The following is a 17757-nucleotide window of genomic DNA, read 5'->3' on the forward strand; positions in this document are numbered from 1 at the left end:
AAAAAATAAAACTTTCCAGGCCAAACCATATCGTAACTGCTACACACCACCTCCAGCGATGTCACCATATTAGCTAAAGTAACGTCATAGTCAACATAGCTAATAGAAATAACGCGTTAGTAAACCCGCTACAACAGGGGTTCTTAAACTTTTTCACCCTGGGACCCAAATTAGAAATTCTGTTTTTTTCCTGGGACCCAAGCTTATGAAAACATGCAACTATACGTAAACATCAGTACATTTCATTGCCCTTATGCCAGCCTAAAACAAATGCAATGTAGACAAATAAATTAAATGTAATAATATAAGTAGCTTCATGTTTTATTTTCCCCCATTTTTAAAAACACTTACATATCTGTCGAGGTTGGAACTGTTGCTGTTAAAATACAATACATTTGTATTCTGAATTGGAATAAACTGACTGATCACATCACACAGAAAACCCACACACACAGTCCTAATGAGAGGGGTGTGTGTGTGGCTGGTTGAAATTTTCAACAAGCGTGTCTATTCTGGGCTCAGTTAACACTGCACCCCTGGGGTCGTGCTCACCATTGAGTCTGTTTCCGTACTTGTTTTTTTTAAGTACACCAGAGTTAAGAGCCCTGACTCACACAGGTATGTGGTGCCATCAGAACATTACCGCTTTCTCAGTCAGGCAGGAGACCGCTTCTTGCTGTAAATGCGCAACCGAGAACTGTGTGCGTGTGTGGTTTGCCTCAAAAAGCATCTTGCTTCAATCAGTTTATTCCAGTTCAGGAAAAAAACGATTACTTGTATTTTAACAGCAACAATTCCAACCTAGACTTGTTTTCACCAATCATTTCTACAGTAAGATGTACATTTGGCCTGCATTTTATCTTCATATGTACTTTTACTTAGGGTTGCAAACTCAGTAGCTAGCTTGCTTTGGCTAATGTTAGCTATCTAGCTATTAGCTGTGTACAAGGGAATTGTTTGAAAGAAACTCACATCTACTATGAGAGTACTGTCTTATTTCTGCTTATCACCTGTTATAAAATGACAATGCCTTGCTAGCTGACTTCTCCACTGTCGAAGCAGTTCCTTTAAGCATTCTTCCCTGTTCTGAAAGGACTCCCTGGGTTTACCGTCATGCTGTGGATGTTTGGTCAGGACGTGTCGTTTTTTAAATTTGTTCATTTTGAGAGACTCATTACTAAGCACTTCCCCGCACAAAACACATTGTGGGCGCCCCTCATTATTTCTGTTTTTAACCAAGGGTGCGTTTGTAAATTCGCCCAGAATAACTGCTGAATTTACGAACGCTCAACACCCGTTGAATATAACCGGTGTCAGTAGACGTAGGCAAAAAAAAGCGTAATTAAATTGTGCCCAGCAGCACAGTTAGTCACCAACGCTATGGATAACATGAAAACAGCCTAACCAGCTCTACTAGGGTGAGTAAAATGGTCAGAGGTGTTCTCTCATTTGTGTCTGGAAGTAGCTAGCCAGTTAGCTTGGGTGCTTGACTGCGGTTGAGGACAGAACGCTCGGATCAACCCTACTCCTCGGCCAGAGCGTCCAGTGTGCTCCGAGAGCGCAACTTTCTGAATTTACGAAAACCCAGAGCGCACTCTGGCACTCCAGATTGAATGTATGAACATACCCCGAGAGATAAAACACTTACTGACTTGCCTAGATAAAAACTATTTGCGTTTCATGACGATTGAGTTCAGTCAGAATTTGTTGCTAGCTTGACTCCATTTGATGACATTGGCGATTGGGAATGACAAGTCATTGGCTGACAGCACATCATATGCTGCTGAACGACAGCGCTGCAGCGTGTGGGTCGCAGAGTGATCTTCAAGAACACTGCAGAAAAAGATCCGGTAAACTGCGACGCATCTCCCACTCGCACAGCTGACAAACTGACACCTCTGCTGAGCAGAGAGCGCAGTTGCACTTGGCCAAATCAATTCCAGTAATTAATGAAATAATTATACATTTACTCAAACACATCGTGACCCACCATTAACAGGTCTGACCCGTACTTTAAGAAAGGCTGCGCTACAGTCATGCACTCACATTGGTGTACAGTCAGTAAGCAGTTTAGCACTGGCCCCGGTGGCAATAAATTTGTCAAATCAAAAGCTTACCTTGATTTAGAGTTCCAGTGTTGTGGTGGATAGTCATAGCCAGCTAGCTAACCTAGCATCCCTCTCTTTGACCGGGTGTTTGAGTAGGCTGCGTTTGCTAGCTAAGTGAAACTGCAAGTAAAAAAATATATAATAATCTCTTGCTTCTCCTCCATTTTGGCAGAAATACATTTGTTCAAATATTGTCTCACTCACTCTGAGTCAACTGCTCACCATATTTTATGCACTGCAGTGCTAGCTAGCTGTAGCTAGATTCATTCTTTTGATCCTTTGATTGGGTGGACATGTCAGACAATGCTGCAAGAGATCTGATAGGTTAGAGGACATTCCCCAGAAGTTGTCATAATTACTGTGTAAGTCTATGGAAGGGGGTGAGAACCATAAGCGTCCTAGGTTTTGTTTTGAAGTCAATGTACCCAGAGGAGGACGGAAGCTAGCTGTCCTCCGGCTTCACTCCGGCTCAAACCCTAGTCATGGACTGTTCTCTCTGCTACCGCATGGCAAGCGTTACCAGAGCGACATGTCTAGGTCCAAGAGGCTTCTACCCCCAAGCCATAAGACTCCTGAACATCTAATCAAATGGCATGTACATATTACCTCGACTAACCGGTGCCCACGCACATTGACTCTGTACCGGGATCCCCTGTATATAGCCTCGCTATTGTTATTTTACTGCTGCTCTTTAATTGTTTTTTACCTCTTTTTTTCTTATAGGCCCTTAACCTCTCTGGTACCACCTCGACAACAGCCAGTGAAATTGCAGGGCGCCAAATTCAAAACAACAGAAATCCCATAATTAAAGTTCCTCAAATATACAAGTGTTATACACCATTTTAAAGAAACGTCTTGTAAATCCAACCACAGTGTCCGATTTCAAAAAGGCTTTACTGCGAAAGCACACCATGCGATAATGTTAGGTCAGCACCAAGTCACAGAAAACCATACAGCCATTTTTCCAGCCAAAGAGAGGAGTCACAAAAAGCAGAAATAGATACAATGAATCACTAACCTTTGATGTTCTTCATCAGATGACACTAATAGGACTTCATGTTACACAATACATGTATGTTTTGTTCGATAAAGTTCATATTTATATCCAAAAATCTCAGTTTACATTGGCGCGTTATGGTCAGAAATGCATTGTCTCAAACAAACATCCGGTGAAAGTGCAGAGAGCCACATCAAATTACAGAAATACTCATCATAAACATTGATAAACGATACAAGTGTTAAACATACGAATAAAGAAACTTCTCCTTAATGCAACCACTGTCGTATTTCAAAAAGGCTTTACAGCGAAAGCACACTTTGCGATTTATGTTAGGTCTGCGCCTAGCCAGAGAAACCCATACAGCCATTTTCCAGCCAAGGAGAGTGTGACAAAAGTCAGAAATAGCATTAAAATTAATTTATTACCTTTTGATCTTCACCTGGTGGCACTCCCAGGTCTCCATGTTAGACAATAAATGTTTGTTTTGTTCGATAATGTCCCTCTTTATGACCAAAAACCTTCTTTTTGTTTGCGCGTTTTGTCCAGTAATCCGAATGCTTAAGGCGCGTGTCCAGACAAAGTTTTTAAAAAGTACAATTAAAGTTAGTAGAATCATGCCAAACGATGTTTAAAATCAATCCTCCGGTTGTTTTTGTCATAAATAATCTATAATATTTCAACCGGACAAAAGCTTCGTCAATAGGAAAGGAGAAACAAGAAAGGCGCGTTCACGACCAGGTGCATGGCTGATGTCTGGACATTTCCACTGGCCGCTGATTGAAAGTGCTGTATCTCCCTCATTTTTCATAGTAAAAGCCTGAAACAATGCCTAAAGACTGGCCACATGTAGAGGAAGCCACAGAGCTCGTGAACTGGGTCCTAAGTCTTTGTATGGTGGATAGGCTTTCAATGGAAAAACAGCCTTTCAAAATAATAGTACTTCCTGGTTGGATTTTCCTCGTGTTTTTGCCTGCCATATCAGTTCTGTTATACTCACATACATTATTTTAAAAGTTTTGGGAACTTTAGAATTTTCTATCCAAATCTACTAATTATATGCATATCCTAGCTTATGGGCCTGAGTAGCAGGCAGTTTAATTTGGGCACGCTTTTTATCCAAAATCCCGAATGCTGCCCCCTACCCAAGTGAAGTTAACCAACAATGCAGTTGGTTAACCAGTAAGCATTTCACTAAGGTCTACACCTGTTGTATTTGACACACGTGACAAATACAATTTAATTTGACCATGTGTAACAGATGTAACTTTACGTCGTCCCCTCGCCCCGACACGGGCGCGAACCTGGGACCTTCTGCACACATCAACAACTGACACCCACGAAGCGTCGTTACCCATCGCTCCACAAAATCCGCGGCCCTTGCAGAGCAAGGGGCAACCCTACTTAAAGTCTCAGAGCAAGTGACGTAGCTGATTGAAATGCTACTAGCGCGTACCCGCTAACTAGCTAGCCATTTCACATCCGTTACACATGGATCTACCCTACAGAGTTATGTTGAAGCTACTGTAGACCTTCATTGTAAAATAGTGTGCGTTAATCATTTGGTGACGTGATTTATATTTGGTGTCGTTTTATATAAAAAGGATGTCTTGATGTCTTTTTTTTAAATGCAATTCACTGAGGATGGTCCCTTCCTCCTATGAGGAGTTGCCTACTGTATGTTATCTGGCTGTGCACCATGCCGTAGGCTTGTTAATGTAGCAGACAAGATATGCTTAAGTTCTGTGCCATTTTGTAAAAAATATTATATGATTTTATAGTAAGAAGAAATATAATTTAATTTAGCTGAATAAAATAGAAAGAATATTTTTTCCATTCTGGAGTGAGTGCGCAAGAGATTATTTGAAACAGGTCCTGGATGCTAGATTTTGATTTATTTGCCAACTTTAGTTGTGAATGATGCAAACCTTTTTTTAGAACGCCTTACAAATCAAAAGCTATGTGGACAGTGTGATGCGACTATAGGCTAATGATGATTTGATCTTGAGCTCTGTTCCTTGCTTCAGGCTGCAGAGGTTGTTCTCTCTTCAAGTTATATTTTCACCCATCAGACTATTCTCAATTTAATCTTGTCTTTACTAATATATCAAATTAGTTTACATTTAGAATGGCCCATTATCAAATGGGCAGGAACAGGGGAATGAGGGTGGGGGGGGAAGTCATTTGTATGCACTCGAATACCAAATGGAGGCCACTTTCCCGCCGTTCATTTTTCACTCATGTCGGCTAGGCTACTCTGGTTATTACACTCTTAACCAACCACTGTTTGAGGACCATGCAGCCTCTCACTGCGTGATTGGAGATATTTCGCCCAAACTCTATGCCATGGGCTCTCCAACCCTGTTCCCGCAGCTACCCAGTGCTTATTTGAGAAACCAAGCAAAATCTGTTTGGGAACATCGATAGTAACATATTTTCACAACAAAACATATTTCATTAAACTGTTGACAGCCCCTCGAAAGGAATGAAGGAAAGGGGAGGAGATGGAATGCACGTACATGATATTCTGTAGCTAAAGGTAATGTCAGCCTATTAGTTATGAACATTTAGAAAATGCCCTATTACCAGGCGTTTCAAAATCAAATAGGAATTCACTGTAATTGTAGGCCAGTGCTGAAATTGATTAATTTCGGCTAACAATTATGTACCAAAGATATATACACTGCTCAGAAAAATAAAGGGAACACTAAAATAACACATCCTAGATCTGAATGAATGAAATAGTCTTATTAAATACTTTTTTCTTTACATAGTTGAATGTGCTGATAACAAAATCACACAGAAACTATCAATGGAAATCAAATTTATCAACCCATGGAGGTCTGGATTTGGAGTCACACTCAAAATGAAAGTGGAAAACCACACAACAGGCTGATCCAACTTTGATGTAATGTCCTTAAAACAAGTCAAAATGAGGCTCAGTAGTGTGTGTGGCCTCCACGTGCCTGTATGACCTCCCTACAACGCCTGGGCATGCTCCTGATGTGGCGGATGGTCTCCTGATGGATCTCCTCCCAGACCTGAACTAAAGCATCCGCCAACTCCTGGACAGTCTGTGGTGCAACGTGGCGTTGGTGGATGGAGCGAGACATGATGTCCCAGATGTGCTCAATTGGATTCAGGTCTGGGGAACGGGCGGGCCAGTCCATAGCATCAATGCCTTCCTCTTGCAGGAACTGCTGACACACTCCAGCCACATGAGGTCTAGCATTGTCTTGCATTAGGAGGAATCCAGGGCCAACCGCACCAGCATATGGTCTCACAAGGGGTCTGAGGATCTCATCTCGGTACCTAATGGCAGTCAGGCTATCTCTGGCGAGCCCATGGAGGGCTGTGCGGCCCCCCAAAGAAATGCCACCCCACACCATGACTGACCCACCGCCAAACCGGTCATGCTGGAGGATGTTGCAGGCAGCAGAACGTTCTCCACGGCGTCTCCAGACTGTCATGTCTGTCACATGTGCTCAGTGTGAACCTGCTTTCATCTGTGAAGAGCACAGGGCGCCAGTGGCGAATTTGCCAATCTTGGTGTTCTCTGTCAAATGACAAACGTCCTGCACGGTGTTGGGCTGTAAGCACAACCCCCACCTGTGGATGTCGGGCCCTCATACCACCCTCATGGAGTCTGTTTCTGACCGTTTGAGCAGACACATGCACATTTGTGGCCTGCTGGAGGTCATTTTGCAGGGCTCTGGCAGTGCTCCTCCTGCTCCTTCTTGCACAAAGGCGGAGGTAGCGGACCTGTTGCTGGGTTGTTGCCCTCCTACGGCCTCCTCCACGTCTCCTGATGTACTGGCCTGTCCTGGTACCGCTTCCATGCTCTGGACACTACGCTGACAGACACAGCAAACCTTCTTGCCACAGCTCACATTGATGTGCCATCCTGGATGAGCTGCACTACCTGAGCCACTTGTGTGGGTTGTAGACTCCGTCTCATGCTACCACTAGAGTGAAAGTACCGCCAGCATTCAAAAGTGACCAAAACATCAGCCAGGAAGCATAGGAACTGAGAAGTGGTCTGTGGTCAACACCTGCAGAACCACTCCTTTATTGGGGGTGTCTTGCTAATTGCCTATAATTTCCACCTGTTGTCTATTCCATTTGCACAACAGCATGTGAAATTTATTGTCAATCAGTGTTGCTTCCTAAGTGGACAGTTTGATTTCACAGAAGTGTGATTGACTTGGAGTTACATTGTTTAAGTGTTCCCTTTATTTTTTTGAGCAGTGTGTATATGTATATGTTTTACACTGAACCCAAACTGGCTGCACGCGTGCGCCATCGTGCGCATATTTATTTTGTCCCCCTACACCAAACGTGATCACGACACGCAGGTTAAAATATCAAAACAAACTATGAACCAATGACATTAACCTCTTTGGGCTGCAGGGGCAGTATTGAGTAGCCTGGATAAAAGGTGCCCATTTCAAACGGCCTCGTACTCAATTCTTGCTCGTACAATATGCATATTATTATTACTATTGGATAGAAAACACTCTAGTTTCTAAAACCGTTTGAATTATATCTGTGAGTAAAACAGAACTCATTTTGCAGCAAACTTCCTGACAGGAAGTGGAAAATCTGAAATCGATGCTCTGTTCTAGGGCCTGCCTATAAATGTGCTTGATATTTATTGGTATACATGCACTTCATACGCCTTCCACTAGATGTCAACAGGCAGTGAGAGAAGAAATGGAGTGTATAACATGATCTGAGGTCGAATAAAAGCTCTTGGCATGACGTGACCCCAATTTCCTGTTTTCTGGAACGCGCGAAAAGTGACCTGGTATTGCCTTCTGTAAAGCTGTCGTTATAGACGACTAATATCTCCGGCTTTGATTTTATTTGATACATGTGACAATATCATCGTAAAGTATGTTTTTTCAATATAGTTTTATTAGATTATTGAAATTTTTTCGGGACGTTAGGCGTTTTGCTTTGTCTGCGTATGTTCAGGAAGGAGAGCTTCGCGCCACTTTGCTAGCTTTCCGTGCTAATTGACTGGAGAAGAGGACATTCTAAATCCAAACAACGATTGTTCTGGACAAAGGACCCCTTGTACAACATTCTGATGGAAGATCATCAAAAGTAGGACCCGTTTTATGATGCTATTTCATATATCTGTCGAACATGTGAACTAGTAGTTTGCGCCCAGATTTTGGGCACGCTCTCGCCATAACGTAAACTGCATGTCGTAATGAAGTTATTTTTTGAATTCTAACACGGCGATTGCATTAAGAACTAGTGTATCTATCATTTCCTATACAACATGTATTTTTTAGTAATGTTTATGAATAGTTATTTGGTCAGAATATGTGAGTGTCAGAAAAATATCCGGACGTTGTGGGAAAAAGATGCTACGTTAGCACAATGTATAACCACTGATTTCAGCTCTAAATATGCACTTTTTCGAACAAAACATAAGTGTATGTATAACCTGATGTTATAGGACTGTCATCTGATGAAGCTTATCAAGGTTAGTCAAAAATTATATATCTTTTGCTGGTTTGTTACGATCGCTGACTTTTGCTGCTGGTAAATGGCTTGTGTTTCTGGCTATTGTGGTAAGCTAATATAATGCTATATTGTGTTTTCGCTGTAAAACACTTAAGAAATCGGAAATATTGGCTGGAATCACAAGATGCCTGTCTTTCATTTGCTGTACACCATGTATTTTTCAGAAATGTTTTATGATGAGTATTTAGGTATTTGACGTTGGTGTCTGTAATTACTCTGGCTGCTTCGGTGCTATTTCTGACGGTAGCTGTGATGTAAAACTGATTTATAGCTCAAATATGCACATTTTTCGAACAAAACATAGATTTATTGAATAACATGTTATAAGACTGTCATCTGATGAAGTTGTTTCTTGGTTAGTTTGGTTGGTTCTTGGTTAGTTAGGTTGGTTTTGTGCATGCTACCTGTGCTGTGAAAAATGTCTGTCCTTTTTTGTATTTGGTGGTGAGCTAACATAAATATACGTGCTGTTTTCGCTGTAAAACATTTAAAAAATCGGACATGTTGGCTGGATTCACAAGATGTTTATCTTTCATTTGCTGTATTGGACTTGTTAATGTGTGAAAGAAAGTTAAATATTTCAAAAATATATATTTTGAATTTCGCGCCCTGCACTTGAAGTGGCTGTTGTCATATTGTGCCCGGCTTCGGGCTTGCAGCCCAAAGAAGTTAATTTGAGGACAGGTCGAAAAGCATTAAACATGTATGGCAATTTCGCTAGTTAATTTGTCCTGGGATATAAAGATTGAGTTGTTATTTTACCTGAAATGCACAAGGTCCTCTACTCTGACAATTAATCCACACATAAAACAGCCAACCGAATTGTTTCTAGTCATCTCTCCTCCTCTAGGCTTTTTCATCTTTGAACTTATATGGTGATTGGCATCTACACTTTCATAGTATTACCACGACAACGGGCAAAACATTTCGTCTTTCACTCACCCATGTGGGTATAACCAATGAGGAGATGGCACGTGGGTACCTGCTTCTCTAAACCAATGAGGAGATGGGAGAGGCAGGACTTGCACCGCGATCTGCGTCAGAAATAGGAATTACTTCTATTTTAGCCCTTGGCATTGCAGACGCTCGCGAGCAGTGTGGGGAATAACATAGATTTCTACATTTATTTTGCGAAGCACGCGACGTGTCTGGTCAGCATGTTATGTTTTTCTACTGTGCATAATGTTTTGTATAACGGCACAATCATTATTTGAATTCTGGTTTTCTTTCGGGCTAGAGCTCATGTATAGGCCTATGCTTATAAATGTAATGGCAAACATTTACAGTTGAAGTCAGAAGTTTACATACACCTTAGCCAAATACATTTAAACTCAGTTTTCACAATTCCTGACATTTAATCCTAGTAAAAATGACCTGTCTTAGGTCAGTTAGTATCACCACTTTTATTTTAAGAATGTGAAATGTCAGAATAATAGTACAGATAATTATTTATTTCAGCTTTTATTTCTCTCATCACATTCCCAGTGGGTCAGAGGTTTACATACACTCAATTAGTATTTGGTAGCATTGCCTTTAAATTGTTTAACTTGGGTTCCACAAGCTTCCCACAATAAGTTGGGTGAATTTTGGCACATTCCTCCTGACAGAGCTGGTGTAACTGAGTCAGGATTGTAGGCCTCTTTGCTGGCACCCGCTTTTTCAGTTCTGCCCACAAATTTTCTACAGTAGGTCAAGGCTTTGTGATGGCCACTCCGATACCTTGACTATGTTGTCCTGAAGCCATTTTGCCACAACTTTGGAAGTATGCTTGGGGTCAAACATAACGATGGTCATTATGGTCAAACAGTTCTATTTTTGTTTCATCAGACCAGAGGACGTTTCTCCAAAAAGTACGATCTTTGTCCCCATGTGCAGTTGCAAACCGTAGTCTGGCTTTTTTATGGCAGTTTTTGAGCAGTGCCTTTCAGGTTATGTCGATATAGGACTCGTTCTACTGTGGATATAGATACTTTTGAACCTGTTTCCTCCAGCATCTTCACAAGGTCCTTTGTTGTTGTTCTGGGATTGATTTGCACTTTTCGCACCAAAGTACGTTCATCTCTAGGAGACAGAACGTGTCTCCTTCCTGAGCGGTATGACGGCTGCGTGGTCCCATGGTGTTTATACTTGCGTATTATTGTTTGGACAGATGAACGTGGTATCTTCAGGTGTTTGGAGGCGTATAATTTTTTGTGAGGTCTTAGCTGATTTATTTTTATTTTTGCATGATGTCAAGCAAAGAGGCACTGAGTTTGAAGGTATGCCTTGAAATACATCCACAGGGACACCTCCAATAGGCTAATTGACATTTGAGTCAATCCGAAGCTTCTAAAGCCATGACATCGTTTTGTGGATTTTCCCAAGTTGTTTAAGGCATCGTAAATCTACTGTCAGCGTTAACACAGACACATGAGTTCTAAGAACCCTATTCTATTACATAAAACAACCATTTGATGCAATAACAGTATTATAACAATCTTGTAAATACGCCACCATACTTATTTTGTAAGTAGGTTTGCTGCTGCCATCTCTTATGACTAATGAGAGCTTCTGGATATCAGAACAGCGGTTACTCACCTCGAACTGGACGAAGATTTTTTTTTTTTAATGAGTTTGACGCAAAGTATATACTACTTCTCCGAGACCAAATCCCCATCATTCGCATGAAGAAAAGACAGAAATACAGGTGGCGGAGATCAGGCTGCCTTGTGAGAATTCGTCGGCGAGTGGTTAACCAACCTCTACCATCCGTTCTATTTTCATCCACACAGACAAATACAAAGCTCTCCCTCGCCCTCCATTTTGCAAATCTGACCATAAATCTTGCTTACAAGCAAAAACTAAAGCAGGAAGTACCAGTGACTCGCTCAATACGGAAGTGGTCCGATGACACGGATGCTATGCTACAGGACTGTTTTGCTAGTACCGACTGGACAATGTTCCGGGATTCATTCAATGGCATTGAGGAGTATACCACCTCAGTCACCGGGCTTCATCAATAAGTGGATTGGTGACATCGTCCCCACAGTGACTGTGCGTACATATCCCAACCAGAAGCCATGGATTACAGGCAACATCTGCACCGAGCTAAAGGCTAGAGCTGCCGCTTTCAAGGAGCGGGACACTAAACCCGGATGCTTATAAGAAATCACGCTATGCCCTCAGACGAATCATCAAACAGGCAATGCGTCAACGCAGGACTAATATTCAATCCTACTACACCGGCTCTGACGCTCGTCGGATGTGGCAGGGTTTGCAAACTATTACTTACTACAAAGGGAAAGCAAGCCGCGAACTGCCCAGTGACGTGATCCTACCAGACGAGCTAAATGCCTTTTTATGCTCGCTTCGAGGCAAGCAACACTGAATAGTCACTTTACCCCTACCTACATGTACAACTTACCTCGACTAACCTGTATCCCCGCACATTGACTCAGTACTGGTACCCCCTGTATATAGCCTCGTTATTGTTACTTTTTATTTGAATTTTTACTTTAGTTTTAGTAAATAATTTCTTATCTCTATTTCTTGAATTGCATTGTGGGTTAAGGGCTTGTAAGTAAGCATTTTACGGTAATGTTATGTGTTGTATTTGGCACGTGACATCAAATTTGGTTTGATTGGTAATTTAACTTCACTAGGGTAGGGGGCAGCATTCGGTATTTTGGATAAAGTTTGCCCAAATTTACGTGCCTGCTACTCAGCCATAAAATCTAGAATATGCATATAATTAGTAGATTTGGATAGAAAACACTGAAGTTTCTAAAACTGTTTGAATGATGTCTGTGAGTATAACATAACTCATGTGGCAGGCAAAAACCTGAGAAAAAATCCAACCAGGAAGTGGGAAATATGAGGTTTGTAGTTCAAGTCATTGCCTATCGAATATACAGTGTCTATGGGGTCATATTGCACTTCCTAAGGCTTCCACTAGATGTCAACAGTCTTTAGAACCTTGTTTGAGGCTTCTACTGTGAAGTGGGGGCGAATGAGGTCTCTCCCAGAGTGCCATGAGCTGACCACGCGCGTTCACGTGAGAGGTAGCTTGCGTTCATTGCCATTCTAAAGACAAAGGAATTCTCCGGTTGGAACCGTATTGAAGATTTATGTTAACATCCTAAAGATTGATTCTATACATCGTTTGACATGTTTCTACGGACTTTAACGAAGCTTTTTGACTTTTCGTCTGCACCTAGTGATCGCGCCTCATGAATTTTGATTACTGGGCTAAACGCGGGAAACAAAAAGGAGATATTTGGACATAAATGATGGACTTTATCAAACATTTTATTGTGGAACTGGGATTCCTGGGAGTGCATTCTGATGAAGATCATCAAAGGTAAGTGAATATTTATAATGATATTTCTGACTTCTGTTGACTACACATCATGGCGGATATCTGTATGGCTTGGTTTTGTGTCTGAGCGCCGTACTCAGATTGCATGGTGTGCTTTTTCCGTAATTTTTTTTTAAAAATCTGACAGCGGTTGCATTAAGGAGAAGTGGATCTAAAATTCATGCATAACAGTTGTATCTTTTAGCAATGTTTATTATGAGTATTTCTGTAAATTGATGTGGCTCTCTGCAAAATCACCGGATGTTTATGAACTACTGAATGTAACGCGCCAATGTAAACTCAGATTTTTTGATATAAATATAAACTTTACCGAACAAAATATACATGTATTGTGTAACATGAAGTCCTATGAGTGTCATCTGATGAAGATCATCAAAGGTTAGTGATTAATTTTATCTCTATTTCTGCTTTTTGTGACAACTCTCTTTGGCTGGAAAAATGGCTGTTTTTCTGTGACTAGGTACTGACCTAACATAATCGTTTGTTGTGCTTTTGTCGTAAAGCCCTTTTGAAATCGGACACTGTGGCTGGATTTACAACAAGTGTATCTTTAAAATGGTGTAAAATACTTCTATGTTTGAGGAATTTTAATTATGGGATTTCTGTTTTGAATTTGGCGCCCTGCAGTTTCACTGGCTGACAAGGTGGGCCACATCTTAGTGAGGTTAACCTATTTCTAGCGCATTTGATATTACCTATATGGTGCAAAATTGCTGGGAGCATTGCTGGCAAGTGAGCTGCGTCACATATGCCTAAAATAACATTGTGTTTGGGAGCAGTTCTTGCGGGAGCAGGTGGGAGTCGGACAGAAAGCCAGCGGGTGCGGTATGAAAGCTGCGGGTGCAGGTAGAAGCGGGATAAAGAAATCGGTTCGGCGCAGACCTCTACTGTGCACCATGACAGTTTATTGCTGTTTATTACCGTGTCAGTGTGAAAAGTCGGGAATTAGCTATGGAAACTAACAGATCAATAACGTTACATTGCCATACTGAGTAATAAAAATTCACATTGCACATAAATAACATCAAAATCAATCTTCAATTGTTCGGCCGATGGTTTCATTCAGGTTTAGTGTAATTGAGGCAAAAAGAATAGCTAATGTTTACCATTTGTTGGCCAGCTCTCTCTAACTGTACATCAACTGGTGAAAGCTACCCAAGTTAATTTACTTCTGTTAAAATGGGACTAAACAAAGACTACAAAACATGTCCATACAAATAACAGCTGTTAGTGATATGAAGTGGCTATTATTACTATCTGATAGATCGCTAGAGGCTTGAGCTGACCTGGCTGTGGTAGCTAGTGTAGCCAATTTATTCACCTCAGTCGAGAGGGGATGAAACATTAGCTAACGTTACACGTCAGTAATAGCTCAGCACTGTGAATAAACACACGTTTTTTTTCTGTTAAGTTAAACAGCAGTTACCTTGCCAGCCACATCAATCAACTGAAGAGTAGCCAGTTTCTGCTCTTCTTGCATGACCCGTCCCGTGCCCAGTGAAAGTTGCGCCCCTGGAATCTGTTATTCAATGCATCAACAGGAAAAAGCTACCCAAGTTAATTTACTTCTGTTGAAATGGTGGATGAATACTCTCAAATTAAAGCTGACAGTCTACACTAATCTCATAATGGCTCCCCAGTGGCGCAGCAGGCTAAGATGCGTCACTACAAACCCTGGTTCGATCCCGGGCTGTATCACAACCGGCCGTGAACGGGAGTCCCATAGGGCGGCACACATTTGGCCAAGCGTCGTCCGGGTTAGTGGATGGTTTGGCCGGGGTAGGCCGTTATTGTAAAATAAGAATTTGTTCTTAACTGACTTGCCTAGTTAAATAAAATCGTTTCAAATCAAAAGTGCTGGAGTACAGAGACAAAAATAGTCACTTTCCAAAAACTTTTGGACCTCGCCGTATATACTCAAATGGCCTATTTGTTCATGAAGATGTTTTCTGTTTCTCTATACAGTTGGACCGCACAGAGAGGGTAGAAAACTGCCAGGACCCCGAGTTCTCCAAGAAGCTGCTCCTGGACTACCACTTTGAGAAGGTGCAGAAGTTGAAGTTCGGTGTCTATGACATAGACAACAAGTCTGTCGATCTGAAGGATGATGACTTCCTGGGGGGGTTTGAGTGCACACTGGGACAGGTGAGGATCTAAGAATGTGTGGACCAATTTGTCCGCATCCTTATTATACATTGTGCACATTTTTTTTTTCTTAAGTGTAAACTTAGCCCAATGTTATAGCATTTCTATACGAATGATGGTGTGCCTACAACAACCAACCATTTTACCTTTCAGATTGTGTCCAGCAAGATGTTTACCAGACCTCTACAACTGAAGAAGGGGAAGCCTGCAGGCAAAGGCACCATTACTGTAAGTATTTAACTGGCTGTGTAAATGTTGTGATGACAAACATAAGGCTAATGCAAACACTGTCTTGAGATTATCAAATGAGTTCTCTAATTTGTGTTAAATTATGTGTTTTATAGATTACTGCTGAGGAGATAAAGGATAACAGGGCCATAGTGCTGGAGGTGGAGGCTAAAGGCCTGGATAAGAAGGTACAATAGAGGCACTTCTCAGTGCAGTCTTTTCAAATGGAAAGTGGCTTACTTTATTAAGATGTAATAAACAGTTCTGAATTCTCTCCCACCCATTATTTATTCCCCAGTGCTCATGGTTGTCTCTATTGCAGGACTTGTTTGGGAAATCTGATCCATTCCTAGAATTCCTTAAGCAAGGAGATGATGGCAAGTGGCAGCTAGTTCACAGAACAGAGGTACTTATCACCATATTTGTTTGGGATAGCTGCAACCCAATATGTTGAACAAAGACTGGGTATGTCAGAAAGAAAGTAGGCGCACATGTAATTGGTTTCTGTCAGCTTTTGCCAGCGAGTGCAGAGATTCGGGCAGACACGGCTGTAGAGAGGAAGGCTCATCGAAGTTGGTGAAACTCAGAATGAACGTCGTAAAATCACTCATACATTGGAAAAACATTGCATGTATCTTAACATCTTAATGTGTTGTGAACATTTGACATCTATTGCGTTTAATTGCTACCGAGGGCAAGGTAAAATATTAAACTTGTCGATGTCCAGTTTCTAAACACCAATAGCAAGCTTGCTCAAGGGCCGACTTAAGAGTTTGCCTGCCCGGCTACAAGTTTGTTGACGAGCTGGTGACAACCAATTTACGAAGTGAATCGGGAAGAAATGGCCTACAGCAGGATTTTTCAATTCCGCTACTGGAGGGCTGAAACTTTTTTTTGTTTCTACCTGATCGTTAATTGCACTCAACTGGTGTCCCAGGTCTGAATCGGCCCCTTATTAGAAGGAGTGGATGAAAACCCAGTAAGTGTTTTGGCCCTTCCGGACTATCATTGAACACCCCTGGCCTACCTTCATACCACTCTGATACCAGCACATTATATCAGCAAAGTCAAATTAGGATACACTGGTTGCTGATCTTCATGTTGTCACAATTGCTTTTTGGGGGGGGGGGGGGGGGTTGCGCTGTGTATGGGAACTCAACTGCTTTAGTAGTCATGCTTTTCCTCAAGGAAAATGACTACGAGACTGAATACTCATCGGGTGTTCATGACACAGAATACTGGTAATTAATAAATTGTCATGTTTTGCTTCCATAAAAGTTTTAGTTGTGTATGTGATTTAAAACTGATTTAGCAGTTATCCGCCATTCATTTCCTCAAGGACACAGAACAAAATAGGCTACTTCACGCGCATTTCACCACCCACGTTTCTTTTAAAATGCCCGCTTCTTTCCACAAGCCCACCACTACTCTGAGACCAGTCCAGAGTACAGCTACCTATTTTTGTAATTAATTCTGTCTGATGAAGTTGTTTTCACCAGAACAGCATGTTTGAAACGTTCTCTAATAAAGTAGTATTTCTTTAATGGAGAGAGTATCGTGCCTGACCTTATTTGTCTATATTGTTATTTTGGCATGGTGCAATTGTAATTTTTATTTGTTGTGACTTGTTTCTCTCAGCCATTTGTGACCCATTTCAGGAAACTAGGTGTATGTTGTGGGTCACTACTTCACAGAGCCGTTTAAACAAACTTATAAAAATTATCACAATTCGTTTTTTGGAAATGTAAATTCACGTTCGAGAAGGCATGTGCCTTAATTACAAACTTGTATGCCATCTGTAAATACGAATACAATTGTTAAATTACGAGTCTAGTTGGTTTAGCCAAAGAAAAAGACAGCAACCTTCCCGCTAGCCATGATTGGCTGAGATAATGAGTGAGCTGGACATGCTGAGAGATGATTTTGGATTGGTCTGCCATATAACACGCTTCTGTCTATTTGAGCTAGTCAGTATGTCTAGGTAATCCTAACGCAGCTTTTTTTAATGTATTGTGTTTTAAAACTGCATGTTGCTCTCTCTGAGTTTTGAAATCAGTGGAATTCAAGTATGATAGTTTCCGGATTACATCTTCAAACTAAGGGCAACCATGGCATCCGACAGGAGACGGGTCCAACCATGAATGAAAGTCTGGCTAGCTACATTGTCAGATATTACATGTTTCTAATTTTGACAGAGCCATTTACTTGGCTAGCTATAGCCTAATGTTAGCTAGCTAACATTGAAACTGGTTGGTTCGCTACCTGCAGATTCATGCAGGGTAGTAACGTCATGAGTTGTGATTATGGTTCATTGTTTACCAATCTAGCTAATGTTAGCTGGCTGGCTCGCTAGCTAACGTTACGTATATGCCCTTATTATTTGT

The 17757-nt window shown here is 41.4% G+C and overlaps 1 protein-coding gene across 2 annotated transcripts in view; it reads left to right on the forward strand.

The window, feature by feature from the left end:
- Nucleotides 1–17757, forward strand: part of LOC120064674 (copine-3-like) — a 51332-nt gene that overhangs the window by 12642 nt on the left and 20933 nt on the right. For both annotated transcript variants that reach the window (XM_039015307.1, XM_039015300.1), the window contains exons 3-6: nucleotides 14966–15145; nucleotides 15299–15373; nucleotides 15490–15561; nucleotides 15696–15779. In XM_039015307.1, the coding sequence (XP_038871235.1) occupies nucleotides 14966–15145; nucleotides 15299–15373; nucleotides 15490–15561; nucleotides 15696–15779 (411 nt within the window). The remainder of the gene's footprint in view (nucleotides 1–14965; nucleotides 15146–15298; nucleotides 15374–15489; nucleotides 15562–15695; nucleotides 15780–17757) is intronic.

Source organism: Salvelinus namaycush, chromosome 2 (assembly GCF_016432855.1).
Source record: "Salvelinus namaycush isolate Seneca chromosome 2, SaNama_1.0, whole genome shotgun sequence".
NCBI classification, from domain to species: Eukaryota; Metazoa; Chordata; class Actinopteri; order Salmoniformes; family Salmonidae; genus Salvelinus; species Salvelinus namaycush.